Source organism: Thrips palmi, unplaced genomic scaffold (genome assembly GCF_012932325.1).
Source record: "Thrips palmi isolate BJ-2018 unplaced genomic scaffold, TpBJ-2018v1 HiC_scaffold_17, whole genome shotgun sequence".
NCBI lineage: Eukaryota > Metazoa > Arthropoda > Insecta > Thysanoptera > Thripidae > Thrips > Thrips palmi.
The window spans coordinates 6,416,563-6,435,611 of NW_023144626.1; the positions used below are offsets into that span (position 1 = coordinate 6,416,563).

The 19,049-nt window shown below is 42.6% G+C and overlaps 3 protein-coding genes across 4 annotated transcripts; 1 reads left to right on the plus strand and 2 right to left on the minus strand.

Annotated features, from left to right (window-relative positions):
* Positions 1-96: 96 nt before the first annotated feature.
* LOC117643609 (putative ATP-dependent RNA helicase DHX57) lies at positions 97-6,492 on the minus strand. Its single transcript, XM_034382591.1, has 20 exons — positions 6,284-6,492; positions 5,927-6,047; positions 5,669-5,841; positions 5,086-5,588; positions 4,866-4,990; positions 4,545-4,780; positions 4,265-4,445; positions 4,029-4,193; positions 3,664-3,943; positions 3,318-3,566; positions 3,101-3,231; positions 2,861-3,003; positions 2,657-2,770; positions 2,323-2,573; positions 2,095-2,230; positions 1,829-2,015; positions 1,540-1,743; positions 1,274-1,450; positions 947-1,180; positions 97-867 (listed from the first exon to the last, which is right to left on the minus strand). The coding sequence occupies exons 1-20, from the start codon at positions 6,403-6,405 to the stop codon at positions 724-726; spliced, it is 3,876 nt and encodes a 1,291-aa protein (XP_034238482.1). The 5' UTR covers positions 6,406-6,492; the 3' UTR covers positions 97-723.
* A 129-nt stretch (positions 6,493-6,621) lies between these two features.
* Positions 6,622-10,207, plus strand: LOC117643975 (polyamine-modulated factor 1-binding protein 1-like). The gene is made up of 12 exons (XM_034383161.1): positions 6,622-6,769; positions 6,854-6,999; positions 7,073-7,295; positions 7,867-8,018; positions 8,127-8,264; positions 8,517-8,613; positions 8,701-8,859; positions 8,955-9,257; positions 9,361-9,435; positions 9,524-9,715; positions 9,825-9,960; positions 10,032-10,207. The coding sequence occupies exons 1-12, from the start codon at positions 6,683-6,685 to the stop codon at positions 10,142-10,144; spliced, it is 1,821 nt and encodes a 606-aa protein (XP_034239052.1). The 5' UTR covers positions 6,622-6,682; the 3' UTR covers positions 10,145-10,207.
* Positions 10,193-19,045, minus strand: LOC117644171 (protein ECT2-like). Of its 2 annotated transcripts, XM_034383442.1 has the most exons (14): positions 18,765-19,045; positions 18,087-18,166; positions 17,873-17,994; positions 17,647-17,782; positions 17,336-17,548; positions 17,106-17,243; positions 16,042-16,554; positions 15,386-15,517; positions 14,286-15,293; positions 14,043-14,196; positions 13,796-13,950; positions 13,637-13,722; positions 13,376-13,547; positions 10,193-13,287 (listed from the first exon to the last, which is right to left on the minus strand). In XM_034383442.1, exons 1-14 carry the CDS (start codon positions 18,787-18,789, stop codon positions 13,174-13,176), a joined length of 3,048 nt encoding a protein of 1,015 aa, XP_034239333.1. In that variant the 5' UTR covers positions 18,790-19,045; the 3' UTR covers positions 10,193-13,173. The 2 variants fall into 2 exon arrangements, with proteins under 2 accessions (XP_034239333.1, XP_034239335.1); XM_034383444.1 differs by lacking the exon at positions 16,042-16,554.
* Positions 19,046-19,049: the final 4 nt, after the last annotated feature.

Here is a 19,049-nt window from a genome sequence, read left to right on the forward strand (position 1 = left end):
GTTTGCACTAGGCTGCACCAGGGGCTGGATCCGGACACGCGCCCCGCCTGCCTCGCCTGCTGGGACTCGGTTTATCTCAATCTAAACAGACACACAACATTATACAACGTCACTTTATTAAAGCCATGTTCCGCCATATGTTGACCTCAGTGTTCACGCCGACATGGCGAATTGAAAGTCTTAGCCTATGATGCAAGGTGCACAGTACCTTCTTTTCGTGACACCAAAAACAAAACATACAAAAACACCTAGCGGATTCAAGAAAATTGTCATGAACAAACAGAGGAAATAGGGTGATAATGCTCCAGTTTCCAAGCTGAAAGCATCACATCTGACAGAAATTGTAATTTCCTACATGGATTTGTTTTGAAATTTCACTTGTATATCAGAGTGAATGGCTAAAACAAAGTCATTGTAAATAGAACATCTGTGTTGATGCTAGAAGTTAAAGTTAACAAAGCCCTTCCTTCTTTTTTTCATACCCTACCAGAAGGCTTATAACAAATTGTAACAGACAAAGTAATAAATTACATTCCTAAAAGCTGTAACATCCAACACTTCTGTGAGAAAATTAGTCAATATCACAAAATATATATGCTCTTACGATACATAAATAATTTTATAAAATCTGTACATTAATAAAATGTGCATTAAGAACTGGAACTATCATTAATATATCCGAGAAGAATGCAGCATGCATAATAACAAATCTGAAATACAATGCTACCCTTCTGTTATCATCGTTATAATTGTAGATATGACCTTTCTGCTTTTTGAATTAGTAAATAGATTGAGAGATGGATCTTCAATTTTGTCTTGTAAAATCTTGTCTAATTCCTGTCTCATGTGAGAAATCAGCTCTGCAATCTTAGAGGAGAAAACAGAAAACGCCATGATTAATTTTGACACAAACCAAAATTTTCACAGCTCATGGCAAAACAGTTACCTGATGTGCTTCAACAGAGAATATGATCCAGCCCTCCTCTAAAGAAAGTACTGTAGTGCCACCGTGCAATTCCACTGCAACGTCTTTTCCTGTGAACAGCACCAGAGGCAACATGGAGACCATGGAGCAATCCCTTACAAACACACGGGATGTCTTCACTTTCTCTTGATACACCAGATATGGACTGGTGAAGTTGATACAATTGTGGTTGACAGATGATGGATGAAGATGAACCTGAAGAAAATATAAGATAAATTAATCTAGTATAGGATCACACTGATTTGAAATCTTATTATTGAAAGACGACATAATACACAAATCACTTACATAGCCATCTTGTTTGGTTTTGAATGAAATTTCCTCTGGTCGGAATTGTCTGGAAACACAGCCGACCGCACTAGTTGCAAAGGTTTTGGCCGGAGTCAGAACTTTCACAATGTTGGGATACAGAGCTGCACAAAGTATGGCAGCAAGCAACTTGTGATTTTCTCCATGTTCATTCAACTGCAAAAGCACAGTTTGTATAGTGGTTTAAAAGAGTAGTCAAATAGTACAAACAAAAGCAACAACTTGTGGGTGCAGACAAATTTTACCTCACTTCCACTCAATTGAATAACACTATCTTCACCACTTCTCCTTCGTTTGGATGTCACAGAAACAAAGCCTATATCTGCTAATAGCTCCAAGAATTGATGTTTCATGTCAGCAATTGTCACAAGTGTGCGCCATGACAAGTAGTTTTCATCAGCAAAAGTATCACCAGCGCGCTTACTAATCTGGTTCTTTTTCAGCCAACTCTGTTGCACATTATTTGAAATAGAATTAGGAAAAACATTAAAAACGGCTTGGGACAGGATAAAATAATAGAATCAATCTACATACAGTGTAAGCTTTCAGTGATGTAAGCTGGTCACTGTTTGCAACAGCAAACTCTTTCTTCTTGGCATCAGCTTCATCTCTCTTATTAAATGGTGCTGAGAAGGGAGATTTGTAGCTCAAGCAGGCAGCTATTGTAAGTGCAGAATCCAGACAGCGAAAAATTGCACCAAAAAGCATCAACTTTCCAATCCTGAAAGGTGATTGATAGTTAGTCAACAATAATAAATTAAAAAGAGCACATCAGTTAATAAAACGAGGTGAAGGAGTACCTGACATCAACAGGAAGCTGAGCAAGATGGCAACCCAAGGGGGTCAGAGTTTGCTTGTCATCTAAGGCCCCTATATTTTGCAATCTTAGAAGTGCCTGATTGATGCTTTCACTGTCAGGAGATTCAAGCATGTTGCCTGTAAAATTTTGTATTCAACAGTCAATAAATATATTACAAGAAAAAGAAAATGAATGCCATTAAATAACAGCCTAAGAAAAAAATGATTACCAAATATATCATGACTATCTCTATCACAGAAGTGCCGAAGCACTTTCATCCTCAGTATGAGCTGCTCCAATGGAATTCTGAGAAGCTCCGGAACAGGTTGTGCTAAGAAATTATTGTCATGACGATACTTTGTATACAAATGGACACAAACGCCCGGCATTACTCGACCCGCTCGCCCACGGCGTTGCGAAGCGTTTGCACGAGAAACCCAAGCAAGTTCAAGACTTTCCATGTTCTTATTTGAGTCAAACCTGAAGCAGAAAACACATTATCACAAAACCCTGTGATGAACCCCAAAACCAAGTTGTCAGATGGTTAAGCTGCAACAGCTCACCTCTTTTCCTTCATTCTCCCTGCATCAACAACAAACACACAGTCATCAATTGTGATAGAAGTTTCAGCAATATTTGTGGACAGGACGATTTTTCTTGCACCACCCTTGGGTTTCCTAGAAGCCAGACAAAAAATATTGATGAATAGGAGAAATTGACCAAAAGTATGTGAATATAATATTGAAGGTAAAGGAACTTGGAGGTACCTGAATACAGCAGCTTGTTCCTCTGATGTTAAGGAAGAGTGTAGAGGAACAAGGACAAAATTGCCATGGCGAGGGCTAAGCACAGGATTATCCTGCAATTGATTGTACAGTGCTCGAATCTCAGCTATACCTGGTAGAAAAACCTTTCAAAAGAGAAAAATAAAAATGAAGTTTCATAAGCTATTTTACTTTAGACAAGACAAAATTCAATTTAATTCTTTTCAACAAGTTTTTGCTTACTAGTATGGAGCCTTTCTTTGGATAGTCATGATTTCCTGTAGCAATCCATGTGACAACAGTTTCAATGAGATCATAATTTACTTTTTCAGGATCCATCAAATACAAAGACTTCACAGTAGTCATATTACGATCTGCAACACCAGAAAACCATAAAGAAACTCAAGCAATTCTTTCTAAAAAGCTGACCCACATTATTAAAGATAGACAAAGCTCTTACCACTGTAGCGAGCCATGAGTTGTGGTAGTGACAGCACCTCATCCCTCACATTGTCTTTGGGAGCCAGTGCAGTTTGAGTCAAAACATCTGCAGTGCCCAATTCACATTCAATAGAATTAGGATCAATGTCAGTAAAGTTACGTTTCTTTTCTTTGATTTTTCGAGCAAATTTGGAGTCCTCTTCAAGGATGTAATTGGTTTTTTCAATAATTTCATCCAAGAACACTTGCTGAACAGGAAAAGTTCTTCCTGCATTTAACAAACAAGAAGAAAGAAATGTTTAGACTGTTGACATTGTGGACTATTAGAGGTACCTGCGACAGTGACATAATTGTGCAGAACTGACCAGGTATTTCCACTGTGGGAATTTTGTTAAAATAAGCTGAAAACAAGTCTGCATTGATAGTTGCACTCATAAGAATAACTCGAAGATCAGGCCTTTTTGGAAGAAGCTCTCGAAGAATAAAGAGGAGAAAATCACTTTCTTCACTCCTTTCATGAACTTCATCAACAACTATGTGAGAAACAGACCTCAACTCAGGATCATTTTCAAGCCTTCGGAGGAGAATACCAGTGGTACAAAAAAGGAGGCGTGTCTGAGACGAGAGCTTACTTTCCAAACGAATCTAGAAAAATTACCAAGATTACCTCACCAAGCTTATGTACAGGTGTACAGATCAAACAAATTTATCAATTTTAAAGAAGGCTTACTTGGTATCCTACTGTACCACCAATTTTTTCAACACGCTCATCAGCAACTCTTTCAGCAACACCAATAGCAGATAACCTTCTAGGTTGGGTGCAAACTATTTCACATGTTTTACTTTGGTCCATTGTATAATTAAGAAGCCACTCATCAAGCAAGAATTGGGGAACCTGTGGACGAAGGATTTGGTTAGCCACCTGAAAATTGAAAAACATTGTACAAAGGTACTCCTCAAACTCACTTGTGTGCTTTTACCGCATCCAGTTTCTCCACAAATTACAACCACCTGAAAATTTTTTACTGCTTCTAGAATTTCTGGCATTTTCTGCCATGCAGGAAGATTTCGCCTGTCTTTAAGACTCTTCTCATACAACTCGTTTTTTCTCTTGTCTAGAAAGGTTCTTGCAAGTCGCTCATCTTGCCTTTAAGAAAAATTCACAAAAACAAATCAGGCATTTAAAAACTGGAATTATTGTCTCTTATAAAATGGAAAGGGGGGAGGGAGTGTTAAGTGAGTTTACCTTTGACGTTCAATCAAATTTGCTGAGGTTCTGCGCTGTCTTCGAACTTGAACCTTTTCTTTTGATTCTTCGATGGCTTCCTCTACATCATCACTCTCCTCTTCAGACTCAACACTTGATCCCAAAAGTGGTTCATTGGGATCAGGAAATGCTTCTCCAATCTTATTCAAATGGTCCAAAATTTCACTAGGTTGATTTTGCAGTAAGTCAATTAGGGTATAAATTGATGGGAAACCCTGATATAAAAAATACTATTGTAAAATGGAATAATAGAAAAGTGCAAACATGTGAAAAAAATGTGATAAACTTGGCATGGCATACCTGTTCAGCACAATCTCTTGCTTCAGTAATCAGCCTACTGGTTATTCGCAAGCATAGGGCAGGAGGGAAATAGTGGAAAGGTGTACTAATACACAGCAGTGGACACTCTAGTGGATATTTGGAACCTATTTGATAGAACAATACAAATCCAAAATTAAGCAGTTAAAATGGTTTTAAGAAAACATGACAAAAAAAGGGTGAGTGTGTTCAATATAATTACCAGGAGGAAATCTTATTTCCAATGTAAACTCATTATCTTCAGGTTGAACAGTTTCAGCAGAGTTCTCTTTGGAAGTTGAGACTTTATGAGAGAACCTACACTTATCACCATATTTGCATGGCTTACCACTAGCAATAAAGTTGCATAATTCCTTAGATCGGGTATTCCTGTTAGCCTTTTGTTGGCGGTTTCGACCATCACTGGATTGTGATTTACCATGTTGTGGGACTTTACAGCGCTCGAGGAGGTAAGGTAGATCCAATTTTGCTGCCCATACTCTATTGGGCAATCTCTCTTCAAAAGCTTTTTCATAAATTGATTCCAGGGAGGCCTTCTCATCTGTCCTTTGCTCTAGTATGTCATCAGGTATGTCAGACTTTGGTGCATCAGATGAGGGTAGAGGGAGGTGAAAATAATGTGATATCAGCATTTCTAAGGCAGCACCCAGGTCACCTTGAGTTGCTTGAAGAGTTTCTATGCAGTGGGATTCATGGAAACCATACCTGAAATGGAATGGTTAAGAGAATGAATTAATTGCACCATAATCACTTAATGTAAATGTGTAGACTAGAAGTGGACTTACCCCTTGAGTTTGCCAATGGCAAAAGCATTTTGTTCAGCAAATGTTTTCTTGCGGTTTTTTTGAGAATAGTCTGTTCCACCCATAACACGAAGACCTCCACTGCCTATCCAATAATGTCGCCCCAGATTGGCCCCCTTGTCACGATAGTGCGACTGATTTCTTAAGGCAAAGTTCTATAACATTCAAACGACAAAGACAAAAGAAGAGCATGAAATCAAAACAAAGTCTTCTGAGTTGCAGTTGAAAGACCAATCATACCTCTCCATATAGATGCCGTAAGGTATCCAACATTTGAGACTCCAAATTTTTGGCAAGGCGCAATGTTTGCATTTCCACTTTAAGTGAAGGAGAGTTATCTTGATCTGGAACGCTGACATTGCTGAAAAACAAGTCAAATTCGAAAACGAAATATGAATGGGTTCAAGAATTGAGAACCATCTGATGAGAGCTTGAATCCTATATATGATGAGTTGTCTCTTCATCTTCCCCATTGACAATCAGAGATAGAGGCTCGACTATCACAATCCTCAACCATAGTCATTCAAACAATTTTCAGAAAAGACAAATTCCATGATAAGAAAGCAGAACGACGAGTCAAGTTTAAGGTTAACCTACCCTTTATTTTTATCTTGCACCTTAACTCTGTAATCTTCGAGACCCGACACTAGGTGATTGTTGTGTTTTTCACTGGGCTTGTTAGGCTTTTCAGCCTTCTTCCCTTTCTTGTGACTGCTCATTGTGGTTTATTCCGTTCAAGCAGCGAAACAAGTCTCTGACACATTTGCCACATTGGAAGACATTGTGGACATCAAGCAACAGACAGAACGGAGGGGGAGGGGGGAGGAGGAAGGGGGAGGGGTGGAAAATGGAGGGAGGGAAAACAAAACAAAAGACTGCGCACAGCAACAAACCCCGGGAGTGTTTGTCTGTCTTGGTATCGTCCCTACGATTTATATTGGCTAGTTGGATCTGGTTCAGTCGAGAGCAGGCTCTCCCGGGATTCGAAATCAAGGCATGCAGAAAAAAGAAACGAGTTTTGACGCGAGAGATACAGAGATAAGCGAGTCCGTAGACGACAGTAGGCCCAGCGACGATGACGAGGTGGGTTAGAGCTTGGAGTGAAGCGAAGCACCATGGTTCGGGTTGAAACAAAAAGAGGGACGTTCGACTCATGACGAGTAGCAGGCCCAGCAGGGATCCGAGGAGGCGACTGGCAACGACGAGGTCTGGGGCACCCGGGGCAGCCAGAGCGAAGGCCCCCACCCAGAGGCCTCCAACAGCGGTCTGGCCCATGTCAACTTCCACCGAGACATTGACCGCTGGAAGGACCTGTGAGTACCTTCAAGGGTCCCAGGGGGGCTCTCGGCAAGGCAACACTCCCAACGCCTCTCGTGGCGCTTGCAGGTACGAAGCGTGCCAGGCCAAGCTGGAGTCCCTGCGCGACCTGCAGACTCAGATCGAGGACGCCGAGGCCTCTGGCACGGGTGCGAGTGGCGCGAGCGGCGCGGCGAGCGAGGCGAGGCGGTGCTGGGACGAGCTCCGTGCCGAGGTGCGCGCCGCGACGCGCACGCTGGAGCAGGAGCACGCCTACGTGGAGAGCGCCCTGGAGAAGCACGGCGCCGTGCTCGTGCGCCTGCTGCAGCGCCTGCACGCGCGCGACGCCAGCAGCGCCAGTCGCTTGCGGCTGCAGCGGCTGCAACCCGAGCCGAGCGGCGCCTCGGACGCCGCGGACGTGGACATGGACGCCCCGCTGCTGCACTCGCGGAGGAGCGTCCTCGGCGACGACGCCGTGGCCAAGGCCGACGCGTCGTCGCCGTCCCTGCGAAGCGCGCCAAGCGACTCGCACGCCATCACCAAGGAGACCATCGGCCAGCTCAAGGAGCTCATCCAGGAGCACGAGCTGCTGTTGGCCCGCGTGGAGCTCGGGCGCGCCAAGTGGGTGATTCCGAACAGCGATTCGTGACTGTCTCTCTCGCACCCAAGCGGAACGCCCCATGAGTCATCTGTCTGACTTAGGCGGAGAGAGAGGGACCCCTTCGTCAAGGCGTGCCGCAGCGTGGTGGCCATGCGCGCCACGGAGGACAAGCTTCGCCGCACCTGCGGGCTGCTGCAGCACCAGGCGAGGCCGGGGCCAGCGCGACGGGGAGGACGACGACGAGGCCGAGCGGTGTCTCATGGGGCGTGCTTGGGCTGTGCAGGTGAAGCGCCTGCAGTACGAGCTGTCGCGGCAGACGCAGGCGCAGGCCCTGGAGATGGACGCCGTCGGCAAGCTGCGCGAGCAGGCCGACGCAGAGCACGCCGAGCTGCAGCTCACCCTGGCGCGCGAGCAGGAGCGCGCGCGCCAGCAGCTGCAGGATGCCGGCCACGGCGGCCACAGCCACGGCCCGCGCGGCGCGGCGATCTCTGCCGGCGGCCAGGAGCTGTACCGCCACGGCTCCAGGAACTCGTTCGTCGACAGCCTGGAGCACCTCCAGCGCCGCAAGGAGCGCCGCGAGAGGCTGGAGGGCAGGCTGTACAGTGACAGGGTGTACCGCGAGGTGGACCAGCTAGACGACCAGGCCGACGAGCTGCGGCGCCTTGGGGACCACCTCACCACGTACGTACGTCCGCCCCGTTCCTCGTTACGGCGAGCGCCTGCGAAGCGCGCGATAGGCAACACGCCGCACGCGGCAGCGCTGAAGCGAGCAGAGTTGCCTATGAGCCGGGCGCTCCGCGCGGACGGAACTTGAAAGTTAGCGTAGGAAGAGTGTATATATGTTTGTAACATCTGATAAATAGAAACCTTTTAAAGCTCTCCCTCATCCCCAGGGAGATCGAGGAGATGAGTGAGGCCGGCCGGGCGCTGGAGAGCACCTGGCAGTCGCTGCGCCAGGAGCGCGACGAACTCACGGCACATTTGTATCCGGACCTCCAGCGGCTCCAGGAACTGCAGGCAAACCCACACTGTAAAAAAGAAAAGGCTCTCGAACCAGAAAAAGCGCGCGTGGTTTGCGCAAACCGATCGGTGCTGAAGTCGGTGATGGTTGTCACAGGAAATAGCCAAAGAAAAGCTGGAGCTGGAGACGAAGCTGCACAAGGAACGCTTCCTCTTCAAGCGGCAGTTGGAGGAATTCCAGAAGGACCTGCTGGATGTGGAGACGGACTTGCAGACGGGCAACACCAACAAGAAGGCGAGGGCCACCAAGAACATAGTAAGTTGCCGCCAAAGAGGGTGGAGTAGGCGAACCCGTGCGCCGGAAGGGGGCACCTACAGTGTGGAAGCCCTTTTGTGACATGAACGACGCAGGTGACCCAACTGCTGGTGCTGCGGGAGTGCATCACCAAGCAGAACGGCGAGCTGTGGAACGAGCTCAAGGACAAGCACCTGACCATCAGCAACACCGACTCGGTCGCCTCGGCTGCCATGGGCGAGGAGGAGTTCCGGCAGCATATCACGGACAAGATGAAGAAGATGGAGCTCCGGATCAAGGAGGACCTCGACAAGCGGGTGCTGTGGAAGCCCAAGAAGTTCGAGTTCGAGGCGCCCGCCCCCGCCGCGTCCAAGGTGCCCTTCCGCGGTCAGCAGAACGTCATCAAGGTGCCGTCCAAGGTGGGTAGCCGTGGCCTTGGCCGTGGCCTTGGCCGTGGCGGCGAGCAGGCCGGCGTTGGCGTAGAGCCTCATGCTCGTCACGGCCATGCCACTCCACTCGCAGGTCGACTGGCGGAAGAGAACCACCCAGCAAGAAGCCCTGGACCGGCAGGTGGAAACCCTCCGCAGGGACATCTTGGTAAGCGTGCGGACGTGCCGCTGGAGTGGCGCGAGGGTTGCCTTGGTTGCCTGCCTAACAGGCGCGTTTGCGAATCGCCTTTGTTCAGAACAAAGTGGCCCAGGAGAAGGAGAAGGCCAAGCAGCAGCTGCTGCAGTACGAGGCGGACCGGGTGGCCGCGGGCACAGCCTCGCCCACGGCCTCGCCCACGGCCTCCCCGGAGGGCGTCAAGGCCTCGCAGGAACTGCGCCCCATCCTAGAGCAGCTGGGCGCCTTTCTGCAGCGGGCCACCAAGGGCAAGGTAGGCCAGGGAAGGGAGCCTCTCCACCCGCAGACGCTCCGTGTTTGTATTTTCTTTGTCTCTTTCTTTCTTTTTTTAATTTTAAATTGAATATATTCCCTTGCTGAAGGACATGGAAACGAGTTCGTACACCCTGGAGACCCTGGAGGAGGCCGCCCCGGACCCGGAATCGGAGGAATACGACTTCGGGCGGGAGATGCGGAGGCTGGTGATGCAGCTCGAGAGGCTCCAAACTGCTCTCGAGGGTGGGTAGGCTTATTGCCTCGCTTGTCCGCTTTCTGGGCCTCGAATCTGAGCCGCTTGAATGCAAATGCAGGAAGCAAAGAGAGGGAACGAGAGCGGAAGGCCACCGCTCTGGAGCGCGGACGGGAGCTCTTCGACCAGCTGCCCGACGCCAACGACGCCGACTCCAAGGACCCGGCTCGGTGAGCCAGCGAGGAAAGAAGAAGAAAAAAACACACAAAAAAAACTCGAGTCTTAGTTTCTTAGGATTTTATTAATACTCTCGGATTACTTTTAACAGTCACATATTACACATAATAAATTCAGATTCTTTTTACCTTGCTCTGGTAGAGCACAAACAAACAAACATCTCGGAAAGAAAGAGGGGCAAAAGCGAAAGTGATGCTTATGGGGAAACCGCATCTAGACAGGTAATAACCTTCTATGGGCAAGGGTTTGGGTTTAACTAACAGCATATCAGAGGGTAAAACTACCACAGTTAAACTAAGGCCAGAACAAATGCCATCAAATAATGGTGTAGATTCAAAGAAGACTTATGTACCACAGTAAGTACAAACTAATTTTCTACACACCTTTACAATCTAGTCTTACTGTGAACAGTCAAAGAATTCCTTATCTGAGGTTCTATAGCAGAAGTTTAGGGAAATCTTTATACCCCAAAATAAATAGGAGGAAAATAATTACCTTTACTACTATTAACCTATTAAACCACTATCTTACACATGTTGAGAGGGGAATTTGATAAAGCAGGCAAGACTTGTCAAATCAAGAAAGAGATCTCGACAAAGCAGACACAGCACACACAGTCAGAAAATTAGTTACTATAAATATTTGACATTTGGTAACAAATTTGATAAGTATGTCATCCCAAGGAAGAGGTTGGACCAAAATATACAAATTTGAATGAGTGACACAATGTCTGAGTTGAGCTGAATTTTAAAGCACCCAATTTTTAATTACTAATTATTATATGTTTATCATGTACACAAAAATAAAATTACCTATCCAATACTGAACAATACAATTTATAAATACTTTTTGATTTTAACTGATATAAATTCTTTGGCAAGCGAACTTGGCTTGATATGAAAACACATGTACCGAAGATCTTCCCTTGAATAAGTGTAACACAATTCAGTTCAACCCAGAATACAATAAAACAATACCTCACTAGGATAATTTAATATATAAATAATACAACTTTGAATATCAAAACAAAGACTTTTTCATAGGGCTTTTGGGAGTGACACACACATAGTTATAAATCACTATACAATAACATGCAAAAATATACAACCACCGAGCTTTTATTACAGTTGGGACTGATTGACAGATGGACACTTCGGAAAAGGTAATTTGCAACAGTTAGATACTATCCAGTAACAATTGTCACTTTTGATTTTAGCTTTATTTTCCTTATTAACATGAACTTCAGGTGATTCTAAATTAGAACTCCAACTAATGATTTCAAATAATGACAACAGAAATTTATACACCCGTATTGTTGCCCTGCCCAATCTCCATGCAGTGGAATGAAACCTTGATGACAGAATCTAAATTAAAAGTCTATTTGGGTAAGATGATAAAGGTCAAGCATTTAATAAAGACATTTTCTCTCAAAACAATAATACAGTAATATTAAAACACATAGAATTTATGAATTTTTAAAAGCAACTGTGGACAAAAGGAAACATTAAAATAGACATGGAAAGACACAATCATTAGTCAAGAGCGTCAAAGCTACAAAATGTGAAAGACTTTCTTCCACAAATTTGTGGGAAACACAGAAACAGCACTGATGATTTTAAACCAATTAACAAAAAGCTCAAAAGTTATCATCCAAGAAAATATGTGGTGTAGAGAATCAACATAATACAGCAAGAGAGTTTAAGTTTTCCAAATTTCAACAAATTAAATAAGGACTGGACCAACAATACCAGTCTTACAGTAATATTTAACGATTAATGAGGCAAGCATCAAGCTACCAACAACTGAGAAGTAAGCAGACTACGCTTGCCTCCATCGAAAGTTCATACACACAAGGTTAAGATACATAGCACAACCAAATGTTTAAGGTCCAGGTTCCATTACTATCAGTCTAAACCTAGCAGCACATGTATACAACTCCTTTGTACAAAAGGCTGCCAAAAGATATGACAAATTATCAATAGGCCAACAGATTCAAATAGCTTTTGAATAACACAAAACTGTTCATATTGTCACTACACTGAAGCATTTCATAATACACACTTTCTTATTCTTAACCATCCAGATTTGATAAAATTTGGCCTCTTGAAGACAATTTGTAATGCAAATACCAAAATCATCAGATAATGAGCCTTGTGAATCACACAATACACACACTAACATCTCACCTATAAATATAATCTCTGTGAACAGTAGATTCATTTATTGGCTAATAAATGAACTGAACTGAACTCAAGGAAGAGAAACTATCCCTTCATCTCACAATGAGTAAAAGGGAAAAATTAGGATCACTTTTCCTGTCAGATCTATCCAATGCACAAATTATCAGTGAGAGACGCAAGGACACCATCACTGAGGATGAACTGCACAAAATGAGTGGAACTGAAGCTTCACAGCCACAACTCTTATCACAGACACACTCAATGCAACATCTTTGAGAGATGGCAAAGATAAGAAAATCAGATGCGGCAAATAAACTGAAGAGACAATTAAATGTACCATGGAAAAACCAATGGTATTCAGCACATAATTACTAACATTTTTTTTTTGTTTGTTAATACATTGCAGATAATGTACAAAGAAAACACTAACTAGACGGAAAGCTCAGTAATATTTACACAAGAAGAACTTAAAAACAATACAGCAGTAATTCATAGAAATTGAAAAGAGTGAAGAGTGCCTTAAAACTTTCGAAGAATGCAAAGCAGTCCCTTTAAAAAGCATCAACATCTCGATGATTGGAGAAGTAACATAAATTGGTACTTTGCTTGAACACGAGTACTACACAAACCAAAGCATCAGGGCACTCACCTCTCTTTATTTAAATCAGTCACATTGTTTGAAACTGTGCTTCAGATCTGAATATACAGAGCCATTTTAACAGAAGGCAAGAAGTGAATAAAATCTTAGATTAGTCATTTGCAACAACAATAAAATAATAAGGCCCAATAAAGCACTACAATACAATACAATACAACACAACCAAATTGGGAACTTTGGCAGTTAACTCATAGTCTTCGAAATGATGACATACTCAAAGAAGAGCTTTTGTTGTGCTTTCGTCTGGGTTGTACTGACATAGGTGGTTTCAAACCTTCAGGTTCAGCAGGTGACCCAAGCTCCTTTGAAAACAAAGTCATGTTAGACAAATTATTCTTTCAAATATTGAGGATCAGACCTGTTTTGGATGGTGTTGGTATGATTTCTTACATTTAAATTTGTACAAGAGGCCAATCGCATTTGAGCAAGCTGTGAGGCGGGTGTAAGGTTTGTGGTACTTCCAAATGGACTCATCATGGTTGACACAGCCCTTTTCAGCTTGCTCGGAGTCTTGTTGAAGCTGAATGTACGCCCTATTTTCATCCGCGTCCTTGATGCCAATCTAAAAAATAATTATTGCAAGTCGGTGTTAAGTCAGTTACAAGGCAATAACAATAAACTTGGCATTAAATAAAATGGTTTGAACCTTACTTGAATGCTTTACTCAATGTGCCAAAAGCTGCATCATTCGATGCAATATCAAGTTCTCCATATTCAAGAGGTGACAAAAAATAAGCCTGGAAATTAAGATTTACCATGAAATCTAATCTACCCATAACATATCATAGAAATTCAAATATGACCACTTACAGCATCAGCTTTGCACACTGTGTTAGCCAGCTGCCTGCAGAGTGTCTGTAGGAAGTTCAATTTATCAACATCATCATCCACAAGTTCAAAGGAATAAAGTTTCTCTTTAAGCTCTTGATTGCTACGACACTTCAAGGCAAACAATTTTTCAGGTTCTGCAAGATTAAAAAGTATTTGTTAGGAACAAATTCCCTTGAGACACTTTGCTATTAAATAAAATCCACTAGGTTTGGGAAATAAAACTTGCCTTCAGTAACTCCTTCTCTATCCTGCACATCAAAGACACGTTTTATGTCAGATAAAGGAATGAGCCGTACATGCTTGAAATGTTTAGTGTTACGTAATGTGGCAGTATTTGGACTCTTCAAAGATCCTCCTGCTTTGGACCTCTTTTTACATACCTGTTCATTATATAAAAGGAACATTTAACAAGCTATCATGCACAACATGTAATCACAAAAATATGACAATCATTCAAAGCAATACATACCTCCAAAATGTCAGAGAAGAGAAAAAAGACAAGAGCATCTCCCCGGCCACTGAGCTCATGACTCAACTCCACAACATTGCATCGTGCGACAAAAGCTCTGTGCGATGACACAAGGTGTGGAGGACAGTTGTCTATATCATTAAAAATTGAAAACATATCCATGCAAGCTTCCATTCTCCGCTTGTCTTCATTGATGTGCGTCATGACTTCACGAATGGCTTTAAGTGCCTCCTCTAGAGCAGCATGATCAGGATTATTCTTGCTAGTGTGCTTGAGGATATCTCCCAACAGGAGGCTAATGCTTGGTAATCTTTGCACAGGGCGAATCAAGAGTTCACCTAAGGTCTGACGTCCACATTCAGGTTTACTTTGACACACTTTCAAAAATGCATGAAACCTTGGTTTTGATTGATCACATTTGTGCAACATTTCTTTTGTTTGTTCAAAAAAATTTACAAATGGAGGATAAGCTTTGACCATATCACGAGAATGCTTTAGGATAATGTTTCCTATGCTTGTTGTATCAGCCCAGTGAGAATTGGCCCAACTAAGTTCTTGCAACATTTTAGAATGCAATTCGTAGATCGGTGGAAGATGTCCAAAAATGGTTTTTAGCTCTGTGTTGTCTAATAAAGGGACTTCTTCGTCAGTCATTTCTTCTAAAGGTGCCTTGATTAGGGTCATTATTGTGTGTAAAATACCAACATAATTTGTTTCAGTCTGTACAAGTTCATGGAATACTTGTTGCCTTGGACTCAAACTTTTCAATGTAGCTGACTCAACTTCATCAGTTGCTCCTTTCTCTGACACAGCGGAACAATCCAAAAACGAACCACTCAAACTAAGAAGACCCGCATCACTAACAGACGAACGGCGCTTATGTAAGCTTGGGGACTCTATAGGAACCAGCCTTGATGCAGCAATACGTTTTCGTTTCCTCACACGAGATGACGTTGGAGTTCCTAGGGAGTCCCTGGATGTTGCAGGACTCAAAACACTTTCAATGCTCTGTTGATGAACAAAAAGAAAGCCAAAATGTTACAAAAGGAAATTTAAAAAGAAAGGAATGTTCACAGAACAGATGATCAGAGGACCCTTACTTCAAATTTGTACTCAGTCTCATCTGCAGCCCCTTCATTTTGAACTGATATCCAAAACCACTCTGGCTTCACTATATGCGAATGGCCAATGGCGGTTTGTGGAACTTCTGGAGCTTGAATTTCATCAACCACCTAGAAATAGACCAAAATTTAAACAAAACAAATATAATGTAATACGTACATACAGTATTTTGTTAAACATTTACATAAAAACAAAACAAACCTTAAAAAAACAAACAAAAAAAAACCCCAAAAAAAACAAGAACAGAAGAACAAGGAAAGTAAAATAAACAACTTTCAAACAAAAACAGCAAAAATAAGGCCCACCAACATACAAATTTGGAACTAAAAACAATCAACCATTAGAAGGCCAACAGTCAAAATGACAGATTGGTAGGAAAATGAAGTGCATGCATGAATGAATAAATGGATGGCAAAGAAACAAAGGCATGTAGACAGGTTATGCACAATTTTTTCTGTGTTAAAAATTTAAGATGCACAAAACCAATAGAAAATAAATAAGTTTCCAATAGTCTTTAATTTAAAAAAAAATCATGCAAATCTCCCTTTTGAAACAAGAACTATGTTATGAAGCAAAGAAAGTGAACATATGACAGACATCAAAGAGAAAGATATTGAAGAAGAAAAGCAAGTACCGGAGCAGAAGCGGCTTCCTCTTGATCACAGGCCATGGGATCATCCACCGCTTGAGCTGGTTGCTCCAGTATGGTCTCTGACCCAATTAGTTTGATAGAATGGTCACAAGGACCATCATCCATATCCCAATCCTCAGCAGTGACCATATCATCATGAGAGCTATCTTGATGGTCAACCACATCAATAGGTGTGGAGGTTGGTAATTCACTTATGCTCGGAAAGAATGGAGCATTGAGGGGCAGAACACTGTTCCTAGGCGTTTCATACAGTGATGACGAAGAGGGACTCTTAGGCTCTGGTGTTCTTGGTGAACTGGGACCTTCTTCTTCACGGATGGCTGGATATTTATTTGGGGAAAGTAGGAGGTGCAGAAAGGAGGATCTCCTCCGTTGAGGAGGGATGGGGCGCGACGGGTCGGGCGACTTGGAATGTTGGGGTTTGTTTTCAACTGCTGTGGGCACAGGAGCTGGCTTTCCCTTGAGCAGGTTGTAAGCCTTGTAGCTCTCCACCACCTGTAAACACACCCACTCCATCCCTGACAATGTGCACCAAGCATGCTCAATGATGCTGCCATTCATGGACATGCAAAGTATCTTTTTTTGAACAGAGTGACAAGAGCACTACATCTACAAAGAATGGAATGTTAAGTAAATGAGTGCCAGAATGATCGAGAGATAGAAAGACACCGGCGCTTATCTCACCTGAGTTCATCCTTTAGGAAACATGCACAAATACAAATAAACTCGTTATTAAAAAAAACTGAAAGGCAGCAGGAATCATATTAAAGATTTAACAACATGTTTTTTTTTGGTCCAATTCACAGATCCTAAACTGATCTGAGCAAGGCTACCTAATTGGCACTGACCAAAGACCAATTAATTCTCATTTGAATTCATCAAGATAAACAGAGACCAAATTTGGCCAGTGCTAAATGGACATAATGTAAAATCTCTGACTCAAAAGTTGTTATGTCTACAACCCAACAGTAAAAGATGAAGAGCTTAACAACTACCAACCACCATATTTAGAGAAAAAATAAGAAAGTAAAACAAAAACAACTCACAATATGACTGCTTTCAGCAGCATCTGCAACCTCTCCCCCATTTTCAACAAGGACTTCTTCCATGTGCTTCTTTTCATCCTCTGGAAAACCCAAAAAACATATTTTGGCTCCCTGGAAAGGCTTAAGTTTATGTTGACTCTGTAAAACAGAAAAAGAAAAGATTATTAAAAAGAGATGTCTTAAAGGACATCAATTGCAAGGTCTATTATTAATACCATAATCATACTCACGGTAAAGTCTGCCGAAGCTGCTCCAAACCCTACTTCTCTACGTCTTTCCCACGCTTGAAATACCCATGACTCTGACATTACAGGAACTCTAAATGTGATTGCATACTGATATTTCTTTCCTCCAACTCCTTGAGCAATCAAATGAGTCACTGAAGCAGACATCTCCTTTCTAATACTGCCTCCCATATATTGCACTAAACGAACCAGTTTCATCTAAGAGAATAATGGAAAATTAAAGGACCAAATTATTAAATAGCAATCCTCACGTGCACACAATGGCCATGATAGAATGTCAGTATAAATGAACTTACCAAATGTTCTCTTTTACGAAATCCTGTGAAGCAAACCACTAAGCCCGCCATAGCATGGTTGAAGAGTGGCCTGCTGTTGGTAGGAAGGCTTCCTCCTTTCTCTACAATTTCAATTAACGCTGTCCTACCAATGACACTGCAAAACAATATCAAAGTCATCTTCCATTAAAGCTACAGGCCAGGAGGAGTGGGTTTCTACATGGAGCACGGTATGTGGCAAACTTACCGCAAAAGAGGGTTGTGGGTTGGTGATATAGGGTTTTCCATGTCTTCTACAATGAGAAGGGTGCATATGTTATCTTCTATTAATGTCTGAGGCGTCTCAGAAATAACGGGAAGGCCAAGTGTCTGCAAAATTCAGAAAAAAATAGGTTGTAACTTTGTACATATTTGAGAATGCTTTTCTCAATGAATGTTACTTTCTTTAGACGTCGACTCACCTGGACAGCATTTAAGACTGCAGGGTCTTCAGCAAGTGTCGCCCCCACAAGACATATCCTGGCAGGGGCTCCGCCAAAATCTATCAATGGGAAATTCAACTCAGAAAAGAGAAAAATAATTGGAGATATGATGTCTACTTAGATTATAAGAAAGTTAGATTTAGTAACTAAATTAACACAGTATACAGAGTTGAAGAAAAAAAAACTAAATTCCACCAAACTATTAAAAAACAAAGTCAAAACTGAATTTAAAAGATAAAATTTTCAAAACAAAAAAAATAAGTAAATTTGGAAGTAATTTTTAAAGCCAGCAAACAAATTAGGAGAACAAGCAGGCAGCAGCCATCCTTCTGCTTTTGTTTACAAAAGTTAGGGAGGTGTTCAACCCCCAATAGGATGAAGGCGAATCGGGAAACGCTACATAATTTTCAAAGGCTTTGCAAAGAGTTATGCGAAGAATTCCGTGTTACAAGCCTTCAAGCAAAGCCAAGGATCAGGATATGGACAAAAATAGGCCTAACGTATAGGGTCTAGGTCACCAAGGAGTTAGGTTGGGTCGGACGAATCCTTCCTCGAATCAGAAGTAACCAATTCGTATCTACCATGTATGTTAATGTTACGTTAAATAGCACGGCGAAAATTTCCAAAATACAAACGTATCGATTCAATGACACTTACCCAATTTACTTTCCTCTTCATCCATGGTCCAGGTCCAGGTTTGAACGGTTTGAATAAAGAATTCTTTTGTTTTTCAGTGAGTGTGTGTGCGAGAGAGAAAGCGAAAAGAGAGAGAGAGAGAAGGAAGAGTGGGCTAGGGACATTCAAGTTAGCATAGGGACAAATCTTCTTTCGACCAGAGATTTCCAATGGAAAGGAAGGAGACGCTTATCAAACCACCGTGAAATACACCTTATTCTGATTCGAGAAGTACTTTGCAAACTGACCGTCAAATCTAACCAATCA

Bases quoted from the DNA above. Each gene is read 5' to 3' on its own strand.
- LOC117643609 (XM_034382591.1), bottom strand. From the start codon at position 6,405: ATGAGCAGTCACAAGAAAGGGAAGAAGGCTGAAAAGCCTAACAAGCCC. The intron at 4,781-4,865 runs GTATGCCATGCC...TTTTTATATCAG, and splicing joins CAAGAGATTGTGCTGAACAG to GGTTTCCCATCAATTTATAC. The intron at 1,451-1,539 runs GTAAAATTTGTC...GTGCTTTTGCAG, and splicing joins TTCAATTGAGTGGAAGTGAG to TTGAATGAACATGGAGAAAA.
- LOC117643975 (XM_034383161.1), top strand. From the start codon at position 6,683: ATGCAGAAAAAAGAAACGAGTTTTGACGCGAGAGATACAGAGATAAGC. The intron at 7,000-7,072 runs GTGAGTACCTTC...TGGCGCTTGCAG, and splicing joins ATTGACCGCTGGAAGGACCT to GTACGAAGCGTGCCAGGCCA. The intron at 7,296-7,866 runs GTGCGCCTGCTG...TGGGCTGTGCAG, and splicing joins AGAAGCACGGCGCCGTGCTC to GTGAAGCGCCTGCAGTACGA.
- LOC117644171 (XM_034383442.1), bottom strand. From the start codon at position 18,789: ATGGATGAAGAGGAAAGTAAATTGG. The intron at 16,555-17,105 runs GTGAGTTGTTTT...GTGTGTTTACAG, and splicing joins CTGCTGAAAGCAGTCATATT to GTGGTGGAGAGCTACAAGGC. The intron at 14,197-14,285 runs GTATGTATTGCT...TATAATGAACAG, and splicing joins TCTTCTCTGACATTTTGGAG to GTATGTAAAAAGAGGTCCAA.